This window comes from Manis javanica, chromosome X (assembly GCF_040802235.1).
Source record: "Manis javanica isolate MJ-LG chromosome X, MJ_LKY, whole genome shotgun sequence".
NCBI lineage: Eukaryota > Metazoa > Chordata > Mammalia > Pholidota > Manidae > Manis > Manis javanica.
Window position 1 is genome coordinate 28,240,001 of NC_133174.1, and position 16,814 is coordinate 28,256,814.

The 16,814-nt window shown below is 36.8% G+C and overlaps 1 protein-coding gene across 1 annotated transcript in view; it reads left to right on the forward strand.

Moving 5' to 3' along the window:
• CFAP47 (cilia and flagella associated protein 47) overlaps positions 1–16,814 on the forward strand; it is a 489,967-nt gene that overhangs the window by 44,001 nt on the left and 429,152 nt on the right. Inside the window, exons 14-18 of the mRNA XM_073227718.1 lie at positions 93–189; positions 9,617–9,833; positions 10,148–10,389; positions 13,665–13,795; positions 16,500–16,622. Of these exons, the coding sequence (XP_073083819.1) occupies positions 93–189; positions 9,617–9,833; positions 10,148–10,389; positions 13,665–13,795; positions 16,500–16,622 (810 nt within the window). The remainder of the gene's footprint in view (positions 1–92; positions 190–9,616; positions 9,834–10,147; positions 10,390–13,664; positions 13,796–16,499; positions 16,623–16,814) is intronic.

Below are 16,814 nucleotides of genomic sequence, written 5' to 3' on the forward strand. Positions count from 1 at the left end.
TTTACATTTAATTATACCATGACAATTCAAATATCTTTTGCTAATATTGAACAGTTAATTTTGGACTAATGTGAGTTGATTTTTTTTCATAGGTTCTCAAAGGACTTAAGTCAGGCCCATCCACACCCCATGAAAAACATGATTGTAGCTTAATTTTGACACCAAAGCAAATTCATCAAGTAATCATTGGTAAGAATTGGTAAAATCTACTAAAGTTTTTGTTTTTTTAACAGATTTATTGAAGTGTAATTTGTATTCCATAAGTTCACCAGTTTAAAGTATGCAAGTCAATCAGTTTTAGTAAATTCACAGGAATATGCAGCCGTCTCACACTTCAATTTTAGAGTGCTGTCATTGCCCTCATGAACATCTGCAGTCACTTCCTGTTCTCACCCTCAGCCCCAGGCAGCTGTTATTCAACTTTGTATCTTTGTAGATTTGCCTATTCTGAACATTTCATATAAAAAGAATGGTACAATATGTGGTCTTGCTTATATTTCTGCTTTTACTTAGCATGTTTTTGAGGTTCATCCATGTGGTAGTAGTTATAAATCTTCTGTTCCTTTTTATATCTGAATAGTATCTGATTTTTTGGGAATACCACATTTTGTTTATCTATTTACCAATTGATGAACATTGAGCTATGTTCAGTTTGAAGCTATTCTGAATAAGGTTGCTATAAACATTTACATTTAATTCTTTGAGTGAACATACATTTTCATTTCTTCTGGTTGGATTCCTAGGAGTGGAATTGCTGCTTTGTACTGTAAATTTACATCTAATTTTTGAAGAAACTCCCAAAAACTTTCCAGCATGACTGTACCAAGTTAAAACCCCATTAACAGTGTATGGGGGTTACAATTTCTCCATATTCTCACCAGCAATTGTTTCTTTCTGTCTTTTTGATTGTAGCCTTCCTAGTGGGTGTGAAACATTTTCACTGTGGTTTGGATTTACATTTCCCTAGTAAGATGTTGAATATATTATCATGTATTCACTTAGATGTCTATTTAAATCATGTGTCTTCTTTGGAGAAATGTCTTTAAAATTCTTTACCCAATTTTTAATTTGAGCATTTGCCTTCTTATTACAGATTTGTAAGAATTGTTTATATATTTTGGATATAAGTACTTTATCAGATTCAGATACATGATTTTCAAAAATATTTTCTGTAAGCCCATTTTTTCACTTTCTTAATAGTATTGTTTAAAGCACAAAAGTTTTTTATTTAAATGAAATTGAATTTATCAAATTTTTTTCTTTTGTAAGTCATGATTTAGATATCATGCGCAAGAAGTCTTTAGCTAACTCAAGATCATAGATATTTTCTTTTGTTCTAAAATTCGTGTAATTTTAGATCTTATATTTAGGACTATAGTTCCTTTTGAGTTAATGTTTGTTTATGGTTTGAGTTAAGAACCTAAATTCATATTGTTGTATGTGGATATTCAGTTGTCCCAGCATCATTGCTGAAAATACTATTATTCCTCATTGAATTGCCTTGGCACCTTTGTAGAAAATCAATTGACCATATATGTCAGGATTTATTTCTGGTCTCTCAATTCTATTCTGTTGATCTGTACATCTGTCCTTAAAACAGTTCTACAATCTCTTTGACACTGTAGTTTTATAATAACTTTTGAAATCAGTAAGTGTAAATCCTCCTAATTTGCTCTTCTTTTTTTTTTTTTAAAGAAATTTATTTATTTAAAACTGCATTTTTTTTTTCTGTGAAACTACAAGTTTACAAGTGAGGAGAGAATTGCCCCTGGCCCATGCCTCCCACCCACTACCCATCACATTCCCAACCTGCCCCCCAGTCGTGCTTGGGTCTTTGATGAGAGGGGTTCCACACTATGACAGTCTTTATAAAATCCTGAGGATGTTTGAGGGGTTCAGATGGTCAGGTTCAGGGCCAAGGATGAGACAGTGATGGTTTTACTCTCTCTCATACCTGGCTTTTTGCAACCTCCCTCCTCTTCCAGCCCTCTTAATTTTGAACTGAGGGGGAAGAAAAAGACATCTCCTTTCTGGGGAAATTGAGGGAGATACATACACAAGCATCCCAATCCATATTTAACCTATTTAGCAACAACCCCACCCATTCTTCCCCCCCAACCTGCAAATAGTAGTTTTAATAAAAAGATTTAAAAGACATGTCACTCACAGAGGAAGGTGGCATTTTCCTCAAAATAGTACTAAGTTCAGCCCTGCCCAAGGGATGTGAGAAGAGGGGGGATAGGCCAGCAGAGCAAAGCCCCTGACTGCCTCCCTACCAGGTGTAGCAGCAAGATGCCTAGAGAAGCAAAGAATGTCTAAGTGGTTTTCTGGGGACAGGCCTGGTGCCCTGCTAAATGTACTTCCTGATGGACAGGACTGGAACCAGGTGGGCCTCTCCCCAGTTCTGTTTGCTCTTTCTCTTAGCATGACCCCTTTGGCTATCACCCCTAATATGGGAAAGCAAGAAATTAAGGAACAAAATCAACGTTTTTATAAAAACATCTACTTCCCCAAACTAAATAAAAAATTAAGGACCAACAACAGCCACAAAAAAAAAATAGAAAAAATACAGATGGATCCCAGGGTTATTTTTTTTTCTTAGAAAGAAAAAAACGTTCCACCCGAAATGGCCCAGTCAGTCAACAATTCCCTAAAGTAGCAGAAACTCCTTCCGAGGTAGATTTCTGAGTCAGACACTCTTGTCCACCGAGCAATTCCGTTGATTTAAGATGAGCTTCGTGTGAGGCAATAGAACCGTCTGGAGGGGGTGGGGAGGCACAGGGGGTGTGACCAGTGTCCTCTGTCCAGAAGTTGTGTCACCATTTTTGGCATCTCTGGGCAGGGTGCATATCTCCACAGATCCTAGAGCAGATAAGTGGGGTGAGGGAGGGAGAGTGGGGAGCCCATAGAGAGAGAGACAGAGACAGAGATAGGCAGAATAGCTGTATGTATATGTGAGAAAGAATAGAGAGAAAGGGATCTGAAAAACAGGATTCTGGGTTTGTGTATTTCTGTGTAAGAAGAGAAAGGGGGAGAGGAAAAAAAGACTGAAAAGGAAAAAGGGGAAGACAGACTCCACTCTCCCCTTAGGGGGTCCCATTCTCCCTGCCATGTAGTCAGCACTCCCAGCACTGAGAGAGTCTGGCTGGGGAGGGAGTGACCCCATTCGGCCTTCTCTGTCTTGCGCTTCTCCTTTGGGATTTGTCCTCTGGATGCCTGTGTCCTCTTAAAAAGTTGCTTTGTGAGCCCCCACCCCTGTGGCCCTGAGGGCCGAGATCAGTTGGAAGTGTCAGAGTGAACGCTCCCTGGTCCCTCTGTTGGGGATGTCACCGAGGATGGGGTCACAGCCTCCTGCCAGCCGCCATTCGCCCTTGTTTCCAGAGGACTGTACATCTGGCTTCCTCTGAGGTTATCCCCATAGCCCCCCGGCCCCACTGAGTATCGGAGTGATTCCACCTGGGAAGCAGAATAGGAATCTCCGTTGAGTCCAGGCATCCCCAGAACATGTCTCCGGATCCTGAGAGATTGAAAGAGCTGCCAGAGCCTGCGGAGGAAGGGGGTGTTGGGGAGCTGGTGTGGCTGCAGCCCCCCGGGGTAACTGACAGCAGTCTTGACAGCATAGATGTTTGCCTCCTCTTGGAACTTCCCAATATTTTTCTTACAGCAAATCTGCTTGTTGCCAAACCAGTTGGAGACCTGAGAGATGGTGATTCCACACTTCTTGGCAAGCTCCTCCTTAGCCTCCTCACTAGGATATGGGTTACTCAGGTGGGAGTAGAAATACTGTCTTTTCTAGTTTTTTGAGGTAGAAGCTTATATTGTAGATATAGACCCTCCTTTTTTTTCTAATGTGATCATTCATTGCTCTGTATTTCTCACTAAGCCGTAATTTAGCTACGTCCCACCTATTCTTATGTATTTTTACTTTCTTTCGGTTTAATGTATTATCTGATTTTCCTTGAAACATTCTGTTTGGCTCATGAGTTATGTAGAAGTGTGTTATCTAAATTCTAAGACTTTTTTTTCTGTTAATTGATTTCTAGTTTGATCCCATTTGGTATATACATGTATGACTTCAGTTCTTTAACATTTTTGAAGATTTGTTAAGTCTGATCCTGGATGTGGTCTCTCTTGTTGGCGGTTCATATGACTTGAAAAGAAGTTGTATTCTGCTATTGTTAGATGGAGTATTCTTTAATGTCAGTTAGATCCCAGTTAATGGTGTTACTTATTTCTACTAAATCTTTACTGTTTTCTGTCTAGATAGTCTCTCAGTTGTTGACAAATGTGAATGAGGTCCCAAACTATACCTGTAGATTTTCTTATTTATCCTATGAATGGTCAGTTTTGTTTCATTTATTTTGAAGCTCCATTGTTTGGTACATATACTTTTAAGACTATTATGTCTTCTTGGCCAAGATTATTATGTCTTCTTTGTGTCATTTGTCACTGTGTAATGTCCCTCTTTGTCCCTGGTCATTTTCTTTGCTGTGAAATGTTCTTTGTCTGGCATTGATATAGCTGTTACAACTTCCTTTTGTTTAGTCACTGAATTGTATATCTTTTTACTTTGTTCTTACTTTTGACTTACTATGTTATTACATTTGATGTAAGTTTCCCATGGACAGAATATAGTAGTTTTTTAATCCATTCTGACAATCTCTTTTTTAATTGGTGTGTTTGTATCATTTATATGTGATGTAAATATTGATAAGTCAAGATCTTGGAATGGCATTCAAGATCTTTTCTTTGTCTTTATAAACTTTCAAAAGTTATTCTTTAGTTCTTAAAAGTTTTCAAAACTCTGGGTTTGTTTTTTTTTATGTTTATCCTCTTGAATTTCACTGAGCGTCTAGAATCTGAAGGTTTACATTTTTTGCTAAATTTGGACATTTTCCAGCCATTATTTCTTCAAATATTTTTCCAGCTCTCCACCACCACCTTTACCCTCTCATTCTAGAACTCCAATTACATGAATTTTAGACCTTTTGCTTTGTTCTGCAGGTCTCAGACTCTCTTAAATTTTGTACGATCTGTTTTTCCCAGATGGGATAAATTCTGCTGGTACTTCTTCAGGTTCACCAACTTTGTTCTTCTGTCATCTCATTCTGTTTTCTATTAGTTTTCTATTTTATTTGCTGTATTTTTAAATTTTAGGGTTTCCATTTAGTTCTTCTTTGAATATTCTATTTCTTTGCTGAAATTCTTTTTTCCATTTATTTCAAGAGTATTCGTGATTGCTTTTTCTATCATTTTTATAATAGCTTCCTTTAAAACTCCTGTCAAGTAATCCCAACATCTGTGTCATCTCAGTCTTGGTGTCTTTGAGCTTTTTCTGATTCTTGGTATGAAGAGTAATTTTGGTTTATACCCTTGACATTTTGAGTACTATGTTATGAGATTGTGCTATAGTACAAATGTCTATTTTGTTGCTGCTTTTGTAGTACAGGGTAGCTTTGGTGAGCAGGTCTTCATCTCATGGACTGTGAAGGGCCAAGTGAGGAGTGAAGGGAATGTTATGACTGCTTCTGTTAGTGTAGGGTGGTGGTAGTCAATAGAACTCCATCCTACAGTCTCATAAGTGCCTGGTCCAAAGCAAGAGGGGCACTGCCTCTTGTTAGTCTTAGTGCAGGGCAGGGATGGTTGACAGGCCTTCATTCCATTGTCTTTTCAGCACCTGGTGTTGAGGGGGTCACCTTCTTTCATGGTGTTTGCCTGTAACAGGGAAGGTATAGTCAAAAGGGTTTGGTCCTATAAGGTCATCCTCTTCTCAGATCTTGGGGTAGAGAGCATGGGTTGCAGGCTGCTCTAGTTCCCAGGCTAAGATAATAACCCAGAGAAATTCATCACAGTTTCATCCCTCTATTTCTGAAGTCCCTAGGCAGTCCATTTTTTTTCTTCCTTTTTGAAGGGTTCTGATAGTTACTTTAAAGATTTTGTCAACATTTTTATTTGTAATTAGAGGAATACAATGGATTGTGTATACTCAGTTTGTCTGGAAATAAACTTGAACTATGAAAGAGATGTATCACTCTAAACTCTGCTGTAGTTAGTAAATACATTGCTATTCTTTTTTGTAAGGGGCTGGAAAACAGCAGCACAGATAATTGTGGCTTAATAGCTTTATCATGATGAAAGAGGCATAAAAACTAAAATGCAATGGCCAAGATTTCATCATGGATAATGGTCAGGCAGGCGGGAAAGAGTGTTCTTACTCAAACCAGACTGCTCCTCTCTCCAGATTCTATCCTTTTTGGGGAGGGAGGTCACCAACACCAAAAGCAGCGCTTTGGCCAGGGATTCAGAATGTCAGGACATCTTGCTATGCTTTGTGTTTCCTCATACTTAGTTCCTGTTTTGTTGTGCTGAGTCTGTCTGCATTTACCCTGTGGAGACCAGAAATGAATGTTTGAACCTGACTCCAGCTTTCTCCCTTTACAGTGGTTTTTGAGTCACCATGCTCTATAACATGTTCATCAGACCCATCTGACCACCATGTCTGGCCCCAGATTCTGGATTCTCAGTCTGAGGTCTCCATTGTTCAGATAGGGAACAAAGATCCTTTTAAGCATATGGCAAGTAATATTCATTATAACAGGCCCTAATGCATTCATAAAGTTTAACTTATCAACTCAGTTTAAGAAGGCAAGGCAACTTCAACTTCTGTCCAAGTTGGAGTAACAAGGCCCAAATTCACGCATCTGTCTAAAACAACCAAAAACAACAGACAAAATGTATATAAGATAAGCACTTTCAAGACACTGGGTATTAGGCAATGAGGGTGATAGCTGACAGGAAAAAAAATCTAGTAAGCCTTACCCAGGTTTATTGCTGTCAGAGAATTTCTGGTCCACTGCACAGAGAGATGGAACCTGGAAGAACCTGATAGAATTCCTCAGATGAGGATACTTGTTTGAGAACCAGAACTCATGGGAAGAGAGTATAGGATAGGAAAGAGCTGTGTGCAAAGAGAACTCATGTTCTGCCAAGGTTCCCCTCATTTATTCTGAAAAAATGCTGGTCTGCTCATGGGTGTGAGGAAAACTAAAGTGAGGGAAAAAAAAACATTAAAAAGGACTATAAAATCATACAGTAATCATACAGGCATCATAATAGTGAATGAAAATACCCAGGCAGACCAGAAAAAAAACCCTCTTAACTCCTAGGGCATTGGAGCAGAGTATTTAGGAAGTTCTTACCTCAGTAGTAAAAAATGATTACTATTCAGAGCACTACTGTGGACCTGGGTAACTTTTATAAAGGCAAGACCTGGAAGGATCGATCTTTTTCAAAGTAACTTCCTCCTGGAACATAGCTCAAGAATACTCATAGGAATATGAAAAATATCCAGCACTTAATGAGATAATATTTACACTATCTGATATCCAAACATAGATTACTAGGCATAAAAAGGGAGGAAAACACAACCCATTACAAGGAGAACAGTTGATCAATTAAACCTAATCAACAGGGATATATATTTGTTAGAAGTATCCAACAAGGACATTGAAACAGTTGTTGCAACTGTATTCTTTATATTCAAAAAGTTATGCAGAGACATAGAAGATGTAAAAATGATCCATATGCTCTACAGATTCAACACAGTTCTAATCAAAATCACATCAAGATTTTTTTTTTTTTTTTAGGAGAGCAAGGTAGTCTTTTATTTAGAGATAAAGTGAAAGGACAGAGCTCCCGGCTCATGCCAGGAGGGGACAAGAGAGTCCCCCATCAAGATCTTTTGTACAAATTGACAGGTCCATTTTAAAACTCAGATAAAGGCACAAAGTAATTACAGTAGTCAAAACAATTTTGAAAAAGAAAAACAAGTTGGAGATAAAACATCACCTGATTTCAAGACTTACAAAGTTACAGCAATCAAAAAAATAGTGTGGTATTGCCATAAATATAGACACATAGATCAATGAAACCTAAGTGAGGGTTTAGGAATAGGCCTGCACATACTGGACAACTGAATTTTGACAAAGGTACAAAGATAATGCAGTGCAGAAAGGATTGTTTTCAGTAATTAGCACTGGTGCATATGAACCACATAACAAAAAGAAAAAGAAAAGCGGAGTTTGTAGCCATACATTCTATTATGTGCCAAAAGTAAATCAAAATAAATCATAAGCTACATGCTTCCTGCCTTGCAGAAGGAAGCATAGGACAAAATATCTGTGACAATAGGGAAAGCAAAAAGCTCTTAGATATGACCCAAAAAATATGATCCATAAAAGAACGAATGGATAAATTGGAATTGATCAAATTTAAAAGCTTATTCAAAAGCAGCTGAAAAGAGGATAAAAGGAAGCCATAGGAGAAAATATTTGCAAATTACCTATCTGATGAGAGAATTGCAACCAGAGTGTATATAAAACTTTTGAGACAGACTCAATTTTAAGAAAACAACCCAATTAAAAAATAGACAAAAGAGTTGAGCAGATACTTCATCAACAAAAATATACAAATGACAAATAAATACACGGAGAGATGTACAACATCGTTATTTGTTAGGGAAACACAAAACCACCAGGAGGTACAACTATACAACTACAAATATATTAGAATGTCAAAAGTTCAAAAAAAACAAACCCCGAACTCATCATTTGAATTGATGCCAAAGATGAGGGGGAACTGAGACTCTTGTACATTGCTAGTGGAATGGGAAATTTTACCACCATTTGAGAACAGTTTGGAAGTTTCTTATACATTTAAACATGCATCTACCATATGATCCATCCATGCCACTCCTAGATATTTATCCAAAAGAAACAAAAGCGTATATTCAGACAAATACTTTGGCACAAATGTCTCAGCACCTTAAACTGTAATGGCCAGTACTTGAACACCATCCGAGTGTCAGTCAACAGGCAAATATATTAACATTCACCTGTAATGAACCACCACTTAATATATAAAGGAATGGACTGTTGGCACATGAGACGAGTGATTCTCTAGGAAATTTGCTTGGTGAAAGAAATCAGAGCCAAACTGCACATGCTATATTTTTCCCCTCTCATTTAACTCTAGAAAATGCAAACTGATCTGTAGCGACATAAAGCAGGTAAGTGATTGTCTGGGAAAGGGGAGTATGGAGATGATGGGAGGGAGACAATATGAAGGGGCACAAGAAAACTTTTTGAAGCAATGTATGTCTCCTTTCCTTGTGATTATTTCACAGGTGTCTACAAACATCAATACTTAAGAAATTCTACACGTTAAACATCTGCAGCTTACTCTACATCAGTTGTAATTAAATCAAGCTCTTAAAGCAGGACAAGACATAGTTATTAAAGTTGTTATTAAAGTGTTTGGTATTTAAAGGGGAAAATGTAAGGAATATATCATGGGAAAATTACCAATTTCCATGCATTCTGGATAAGTGAACATACATGTATTCATGGGAATGGAGAGGGTGTTGGCCAGTGTTATTTATATTGAATGTTAGCTGACAATCTTTAAACATTAAATTATAGATATTTAATTTGTCTGGTTAATAATTTTCTAGGTACCATTTTCTACAAATTAATTGGTCGAAATACAGTATGAAACTGAAATAAATGAACACATTTGCCAACACTGAACTTAATAACTTGCTTTTCATTTTTTTCAGGGCCCTCTGTCCTTAACTTTGGTGAAGTTTGTGTGAACTCCACAAATACTCATCTATTGCATGTTATTAATATGCTACCTATGCATATTTTGATTCAATTAGATATTAATTTGGAAGAACTTCAGAAAACCAAGCAGTTTTCTTATGTGGTTCCACCTACAGCTAGTACTCATATTTCAATGGTATTTGACTCTCCAATCATTGGAAAATTTTGGAAGTAAGATATAGTTTTGAATTTCTATATGCTAGAATCAAAGTGTGCTTTTGTAGAATATGTATGTATTTGCCCCAGTAATTGTAGTATACATTATGTTTGGTCCCAGAACATAGTAACTATATGTGCACCAATTTGTAGGTTTGTAGTTTCATATTTCAGTGGTAGTCTGATTATCATTCATAATTATTTTGATGTATTGCTTACTAAGAATTAATTGTGGATGTTAAAAGGACATGCATTTTTACGTGTAATTGAATTCTGTAATTGCAAATAGCCAGTCTTGGTTAAGTTTGGATGCTTTTACTGTGTTACAGGGCTTTCAGCTTTACAGTGAATGGAATACCCAGTGGGCACATCCTAGTGACGGCAGTTGTCATCCCAGTAAAACTTGAGCTATCTTCTCATGAGCTAGTATTGAGACCACAAGGCTCCTCCATGAAAACATGTTTTAGGGGAACGGTTAGCTTACACAATCGTCATAATTATTTTTCCCAGTTTGAATGGCAACCAGTAAACACAGGAAGAGGGATGGCATTTTCCATTCATCCAGCTAAAGGTATAGTTCATTCTGTTTGTTTGATTTAGACACTCATTTATTCATGTATTTAGGCATCAATCATTTATTGAATGTATATTACACAAAGGTGTGAAAAACAGAAATAAATCAGATGTGGTCAATGGGGCATTTATTTTTACATACTTAAGTACATATATTTGATTTTAAAATATGGATCCTGTATTAGTCAGGCTTCTCTAGAGAAATAGGAGCAAAAAGAAATGTATCTATACAGAGAGAGAAAGATTTTAAAGGATTGGCACATATAATTGTGTGGACTGGCAGATTTGAAGTCTTCAGGGCAGTTGGCAGGCTGGAGACCCAGGGAAGCATTATGCTGTAGTCTTGAATCCAAAGGAACCTCAGTCTTTTCTCTTCAGACCTTCAACTAAATGGATGAGGCCCGCCCACATTATGGAGAATAATCTGCTTTACTCAAAGCCTATTGAGTTAAACGTTAATCATATCTAAAAAAAATACCTTCATAGTAGCATCTAGACTGATGTTTGACCAAACCACTGTGTACCACAGCCTGACCAAGTTCACAGATGAAACTATCACAGATGCTGATGAACACAGTATTTTGTTTTAGTTTTAGTTTGATGTTAATGCTAAAATATGACTCAGAATGACTTAGATTTTGTTAGATTGTGAATTCTTTTAGAAGGGTCCACAAATTCTTTATAGTCAATATTTGACACAGGTAATAAAACCCAATTAATAAAATTTAGAACTTAAAACTGTATTTTTAAATAATGAATTTTTAAATTAATAGCAAATAATCTCAGATAGGCTGTTTTCATTAAGCAGTAAATTTGGTTCCTTGTATTTGCTAATTGTCTTCTTAACCTTGTTTCTGTCATTTCCTGGAATCTAACATGATATACCTATTATAAGAACTGAGCCCTGGTAACTGTTAAACTTTCCACTTATCTAACAGCTTGTCAAATTTGGCAAATATCATTGTGATGTGGTATGAAGACCTCATGAGGATGCAGGCTATTATTTGAAGAAATAAAAGGGCAGGTTAGAAGTTGAATGATCAATATAGTGTCTTTGTTTTATGGACGTGTCATGCCTTTCCAGCGAAATGGAAAAATCTGTATCTTTGTATCTGCAGTGATTCATGTGGTGCTTTAGAACTAGCCGAAGTCCACTTCTGCGTGAACAGAAAGTAAAACAAACTTTGGAGTTACATAGACCTGATTTTAAAACTACTCTTAGCTTCTCACTAGATTTGTGATCTTGAAAAATGTACTCTATAAGCAGTAGTTTTCTTATTTGTGAAGTAGGGAGACTGATATTCTCATGAAGAGTACATGGAAGAACTTCTTCTATAGTGACTGGCAAATGGTGGGTGCCAAATAAGTAGATAGCTATTTGATTATGACTATTTGCTAATTCTGTTCGACTTATTTTTTTCCCTGAAAGTGTCCTCAGAATAATAGCAGTGTATCATGCATGTTGCCATCCACCCCCACTATCAGTTCCTTGCTCCCCACTTCCTTCACTCTCTCTTTCCTTCCCTCCTTTCTTCTTCTTCCGTTCCCTTTGCCCTCCTCCCTCTTTATCTCTAATTTAGGAATAGTTATCACTTGGGATCTAAATAGACTGTATTTCAGATCATAAAGGAGCTCTGGTTTGTAGAACTCTTGCCTTAGGTGTACTTTCTTTTAAGACTCAGTCATTTCCAAATCCTAATTTTTATGTAACTATCAGTGTAACAGGGAGTGTTATAAACAAGCTTAAGTATTAATTTAAATTCACTTAATTTTAAGGTGGATGTATAGGTGGGTGTATACAGTGGAAGAGTAGTGTTGTCCCTTCATTAGGGTTGGAGATCATCACTATAGCCGTATTTAATCTTTTTATTCACCTGGGTTGACTTAACACAGTTCTGAATTTAACACAGTTCCAGATTATAATTTACTAAGCATTCAAGGTGTACTTCCATCATTATTTAGCAGATTGATTTGGCGAAGCTCTTTTTTTATTATTAATATTGGTAATACTGAGTCCTGCCCTAATCTAGAAAAAAGCCAAGTGAACAATCAGAGAAGAAAGAAAGTGTTTGTGCCTATTTCAGAGATTCTAGATTGCCTCCTCCAGTGTTTTGGAACAGTTATCAAACAGTGGTAGTTACAGTATCTGCATTCCCGCTCCAGGTTCTGACCCAGAATGTGAAATGGCACTAAGAGTGTCTGGAAAGCACAGAGAATGGCACCTTTCCTTGTATTTCTCCATCCCATCCAGGGCTGAATTGCCTGGGCTTCCCCCTTGTAGCTGCCATTGGAAATGCAGTCATGATGCTTAGTTTGTCAAAAATGAAGTGGAATTATAATAATATAAAGTGGTATACCAGATAGGCTTCTCATGATCTTTAGAATTCTCATTTTTATAGAGATGATTTTGGTATTTACTTTTATTTTCTTTGGGTTGTGGCTAACACGCCTTGCATGTTTTAAAGCACAAAACACAAAGATACTTAATTCCAAATACATTGGTTGTATGAGTAACACCATCCATTAGCCTTTAAGTACTTTTGACTTTTTTGAACACAAAAGATACAATACTGAAATCTATTTCATATAGCATTGAAGAAAGTGCATAATTTGTATATGTACGGTTTTCTTATGTCATTTTCCTATTGGCAGTTAGAATATTCATATAATAATATTTTTGAAAAGTGTTTACTAAGATAGAATTTGCTTCTAATTTGGCTTCTTCATTAGATAGTGTTCGTGTTTCTTCTAATTTGTTCTTAGTAATTTAAGGCAAGCCAATTTGGCTTCTTCATTAGGTAAGCGTTCGTGTTTCTGTTTGTTCTGTCTCGTTTTCATCCTTGTTGTCTTCCGCTTCAGTTCTCAAACTCGCCTTCATCAGTTCGGGCTCACTGTCTTTCTCATGGCTCACACTCCTTGGCCATGTCACTGCCCTGCCAATCCCAGCCTTGCTCTATCCAGCCGTCCATTTGATTTTCCGTGTGTCCTGACATGCATAGTGTTCTTGGAGAAAAGGAGATAGCCGTGCTGGCTGCAGGGAAAGTCCTCACCTCAAGCTGACCTCTCAGTGTGGATCTATAATCCTGGTGTTGCTCTCCACTCTTAGCACACCGAGTCTTAATGTACAGCACCGAATCTGCTTTGCCAAAGTTACTGCCCATCAGTCTTCTCCAGACACCACAGTTATGTATTTGTATGCCAGCTTCTATTGGATATGAAAATTAATATAATTAAACTGTGATAAATATCTTATTTTCTCTAAATCCTCTGTAGGTACAGTTGAACCATACTCCTCATTGGATTGTGAAGTAACATGGCAGCCAAGTTTCATTTCTCCAGAAGAGGGAGAATTTATTCTTCACATCAAGGAAGGAAACACGCTGACACTAAAATGTGTTGCACATGTAATGATTTACCTTGAATATGACTTTTCCTTTTTGAGGGTTCTAAACTGGTTGGGTATACTTGGGGATAAATATACTTGTTAGTGAAACTGATTTTGTGTGCAATACTTTGTTAACTAAATTATCTTAGCATCTTCTTAGCACTACTTCTCTGTGATAAATGAAGACTTTGCTAAACAATGTTTTGTTATCTATAATTGACTCAGAAATCCAAGACTTTTGTGCCAACAATAGCAGATTGTTATTAGAGCCTATATAAATATGTAATATCATGGGAGCCACTTGAAATTAAATTATTTCATTAGTAGACACCGAAGAAAAATAGAGAAAATTGTATTTTTGCAATACTGTACTGTATTGTTAGTGTTCTAGTAGTAATTAATAATTCAGTATGAAATGGATCATGTAATTTATCTAGCAAGGAAATATGGAAAATTCATATTTTTATAGAATTACTTCTAATAGTAAAAATATTTGTAAATTTAAAGGTGTAATATGTAATTTTAACTTTCTGTGGTAGAGCCGCAGAGGCCTTAACTTCATGTCTCTTAATCAGCAAGAATCCACTTTACTTGTGTACCAAATTTCCCTCCCAGTGTTCTTAGTAATTTAAGACAAGCCAAATGTTGTTTTATTAAATCCCATCTCTGTCTCTGAGCCATGATCATGCTCTTACATATTTCAGCTATGAAGGAGCTTGTCGCCTTAAGGGACGAGATTCATCTACTTTAATGATGGCAAATGACAGTCAGAAATCAGTAGGGTCTTCCCTCTGCTCCAGGTTTGAAATAAGCTGGGCCCTACTGCTTTCACTATGTTTAAATTACTTCTTCTTCTTCTTAAAACTTTGTTCTGAAGTATAGTATACATGCAGAAAGGTGCACATATTATGAATTATGTGTCACTCAGTTAATCTTTAGAGACTCATAACACCTTTGTAACTCACACCCACACTAACCAGATCAAGAAACAGGACATGACGAGCATCACAGAAGCACCTCCACTACCAATCCCCATTTCCAGTCAGTGTGTGTCCTTCCCAGGGTAATCACTATCCTTACCTCTAAGAGCACAGATTAATTTTGGTTTTGAGCTTTATACTTATAAATTGAATCAAACCATACATTCTCTTTTATGTCTGGCTTCTTTTGTTCATCATTAGGTTTGTGGGATTCATCTATTCTGACGCATGTGGTGATGGACCATTTATTCTCATTCCTGAATAGTACTGTGTGACTACACCATCGTTTGTCCATTACGCAGCTGATAGGGATTTGGATGGTTTCAGATTTTTAGCTAATATAATAGCAGTTCTATTAATATTCTTACAAATGTCTTTTGCTGAACATGTGTACACAGTTCTTTGACTGCTATTTACAGAACTGCTTGACACATTTGCTAACATAAATTTGCCCACAAACTCACCCGATGTGTATTTTTTCTAACAGGTGAATGATGAGAAATTTAGCAATTTAGACTTATTTATTGAGTGATTACTGTGTATCAGGCACGATGCCAACTGCCATTCATGTATTATCTAATTTAATCCTTACAACAGCTCTGTAAGGCATGTGCTAATAACCCAATTGATGGGTGAGGAAATGGAAGGCTAGAGTGGTTACTTAACTAATAACAAGTTCACACATGAAGGAAATGTCCTAGATGAAATGTATATCCAGATCTATTTGCCTCCACAGCCTTTGCTGTTATGGAGCTTTGCTGCTTCCCTATACCACTAGGTTTGGTTAAGGACAAAATTCCGAGATATCAGAATAATGAGTTAGGTCATTTTTTGGTAAATTTTTGAAGCCCTTAAAGTTAAATGGGCTGTGAAGTGTTACCCTTAAGAAAAATAAAGATGGAGGAGCATGAAGTGATTAAGTAAAATTTTCATTTAAGGTTTTCATTAATTTATGAAGGACTTACCTGGCTATTTCCTCTTCTGTTAGCTTTGTCTGAAAATTTATTACTCCAATTACCCGAATAATGTTCTTCAAATAATTATGAGAATATATGAAAATCTTCTAAGAGAATAAAATAATTTATCATAGATACAGACAATAGGGTCTGTTCTAAAGAGCACTGAATGAGGAGTTGCAAAACATGGGTTCTAGTTCCCTTTGGCTACTGTTTGTTTCCCTGTGAAACTGGAGAGGTGGAGAATATCAACATTTCCAAAAAGTGTTGTAGGCTGTAGTTCTGTGAAGTGATTTGCGTGGGCTGCGGAGGAGTCCTGAGCCTAAGTCATTCTGTGAATCACAGTGACGTACCTCCTCCTTCTCAGAGAAGCAACACACACATTGTCAGTATTAAGCACTATGAAAGGACCTCTGGTAGAAACGTGCCTGGACAATCTCATGTGGCACATTATTTCCCATACTTGGGTGACCCTTGAACAATTTCCTTTTGCATAGCACGTGGTTGGGGAGATGAGCTCTAAAATCTTCAGTGATTAATCTACATGGTTCTCATTCCTGGATTTGCTTCCTCCATAGAGCTGTCTTACTTCCCTGTCTTCATCAGTTTAGGTGTACATTTTAAATATTCCATCCTATTTCCCTTTCTGTTAAGCATATAAAATCTGTTAACACTTCATATTGTAGAAATTTCCCTGAAGGTAAGAAAATTCGAGTTATCTGGTAGGGGATGAAAAAAATTTACTGTTATTTCTATTGCATTGTCCTTTTCCTCCTCTAATTATTAGGTTGGTCACACCAAGGTCATGTGTTTGCAGCCAAGGATAATCTTCAGTAATAGCCCTCAAGGTTTGACAACTTGGAGGAAAGCCATTCTTCGCAATGTTGGAGAAAACCATGCATATTTCAAGGTAATGTAGCACCTTAGAATCTACTTGGATCAGATCATATAATTTGAATTAATGTTTTGCCATGAATACTATGGTTAATAATTTAGTCTTTATAAATTTACTAATGCTAGTATTTATATATTTTATATGAGATTTTTCTGAGTACATTTCATATATGCTTTCCTTTTAATTCCTCACAAAAATCGTTTTTCT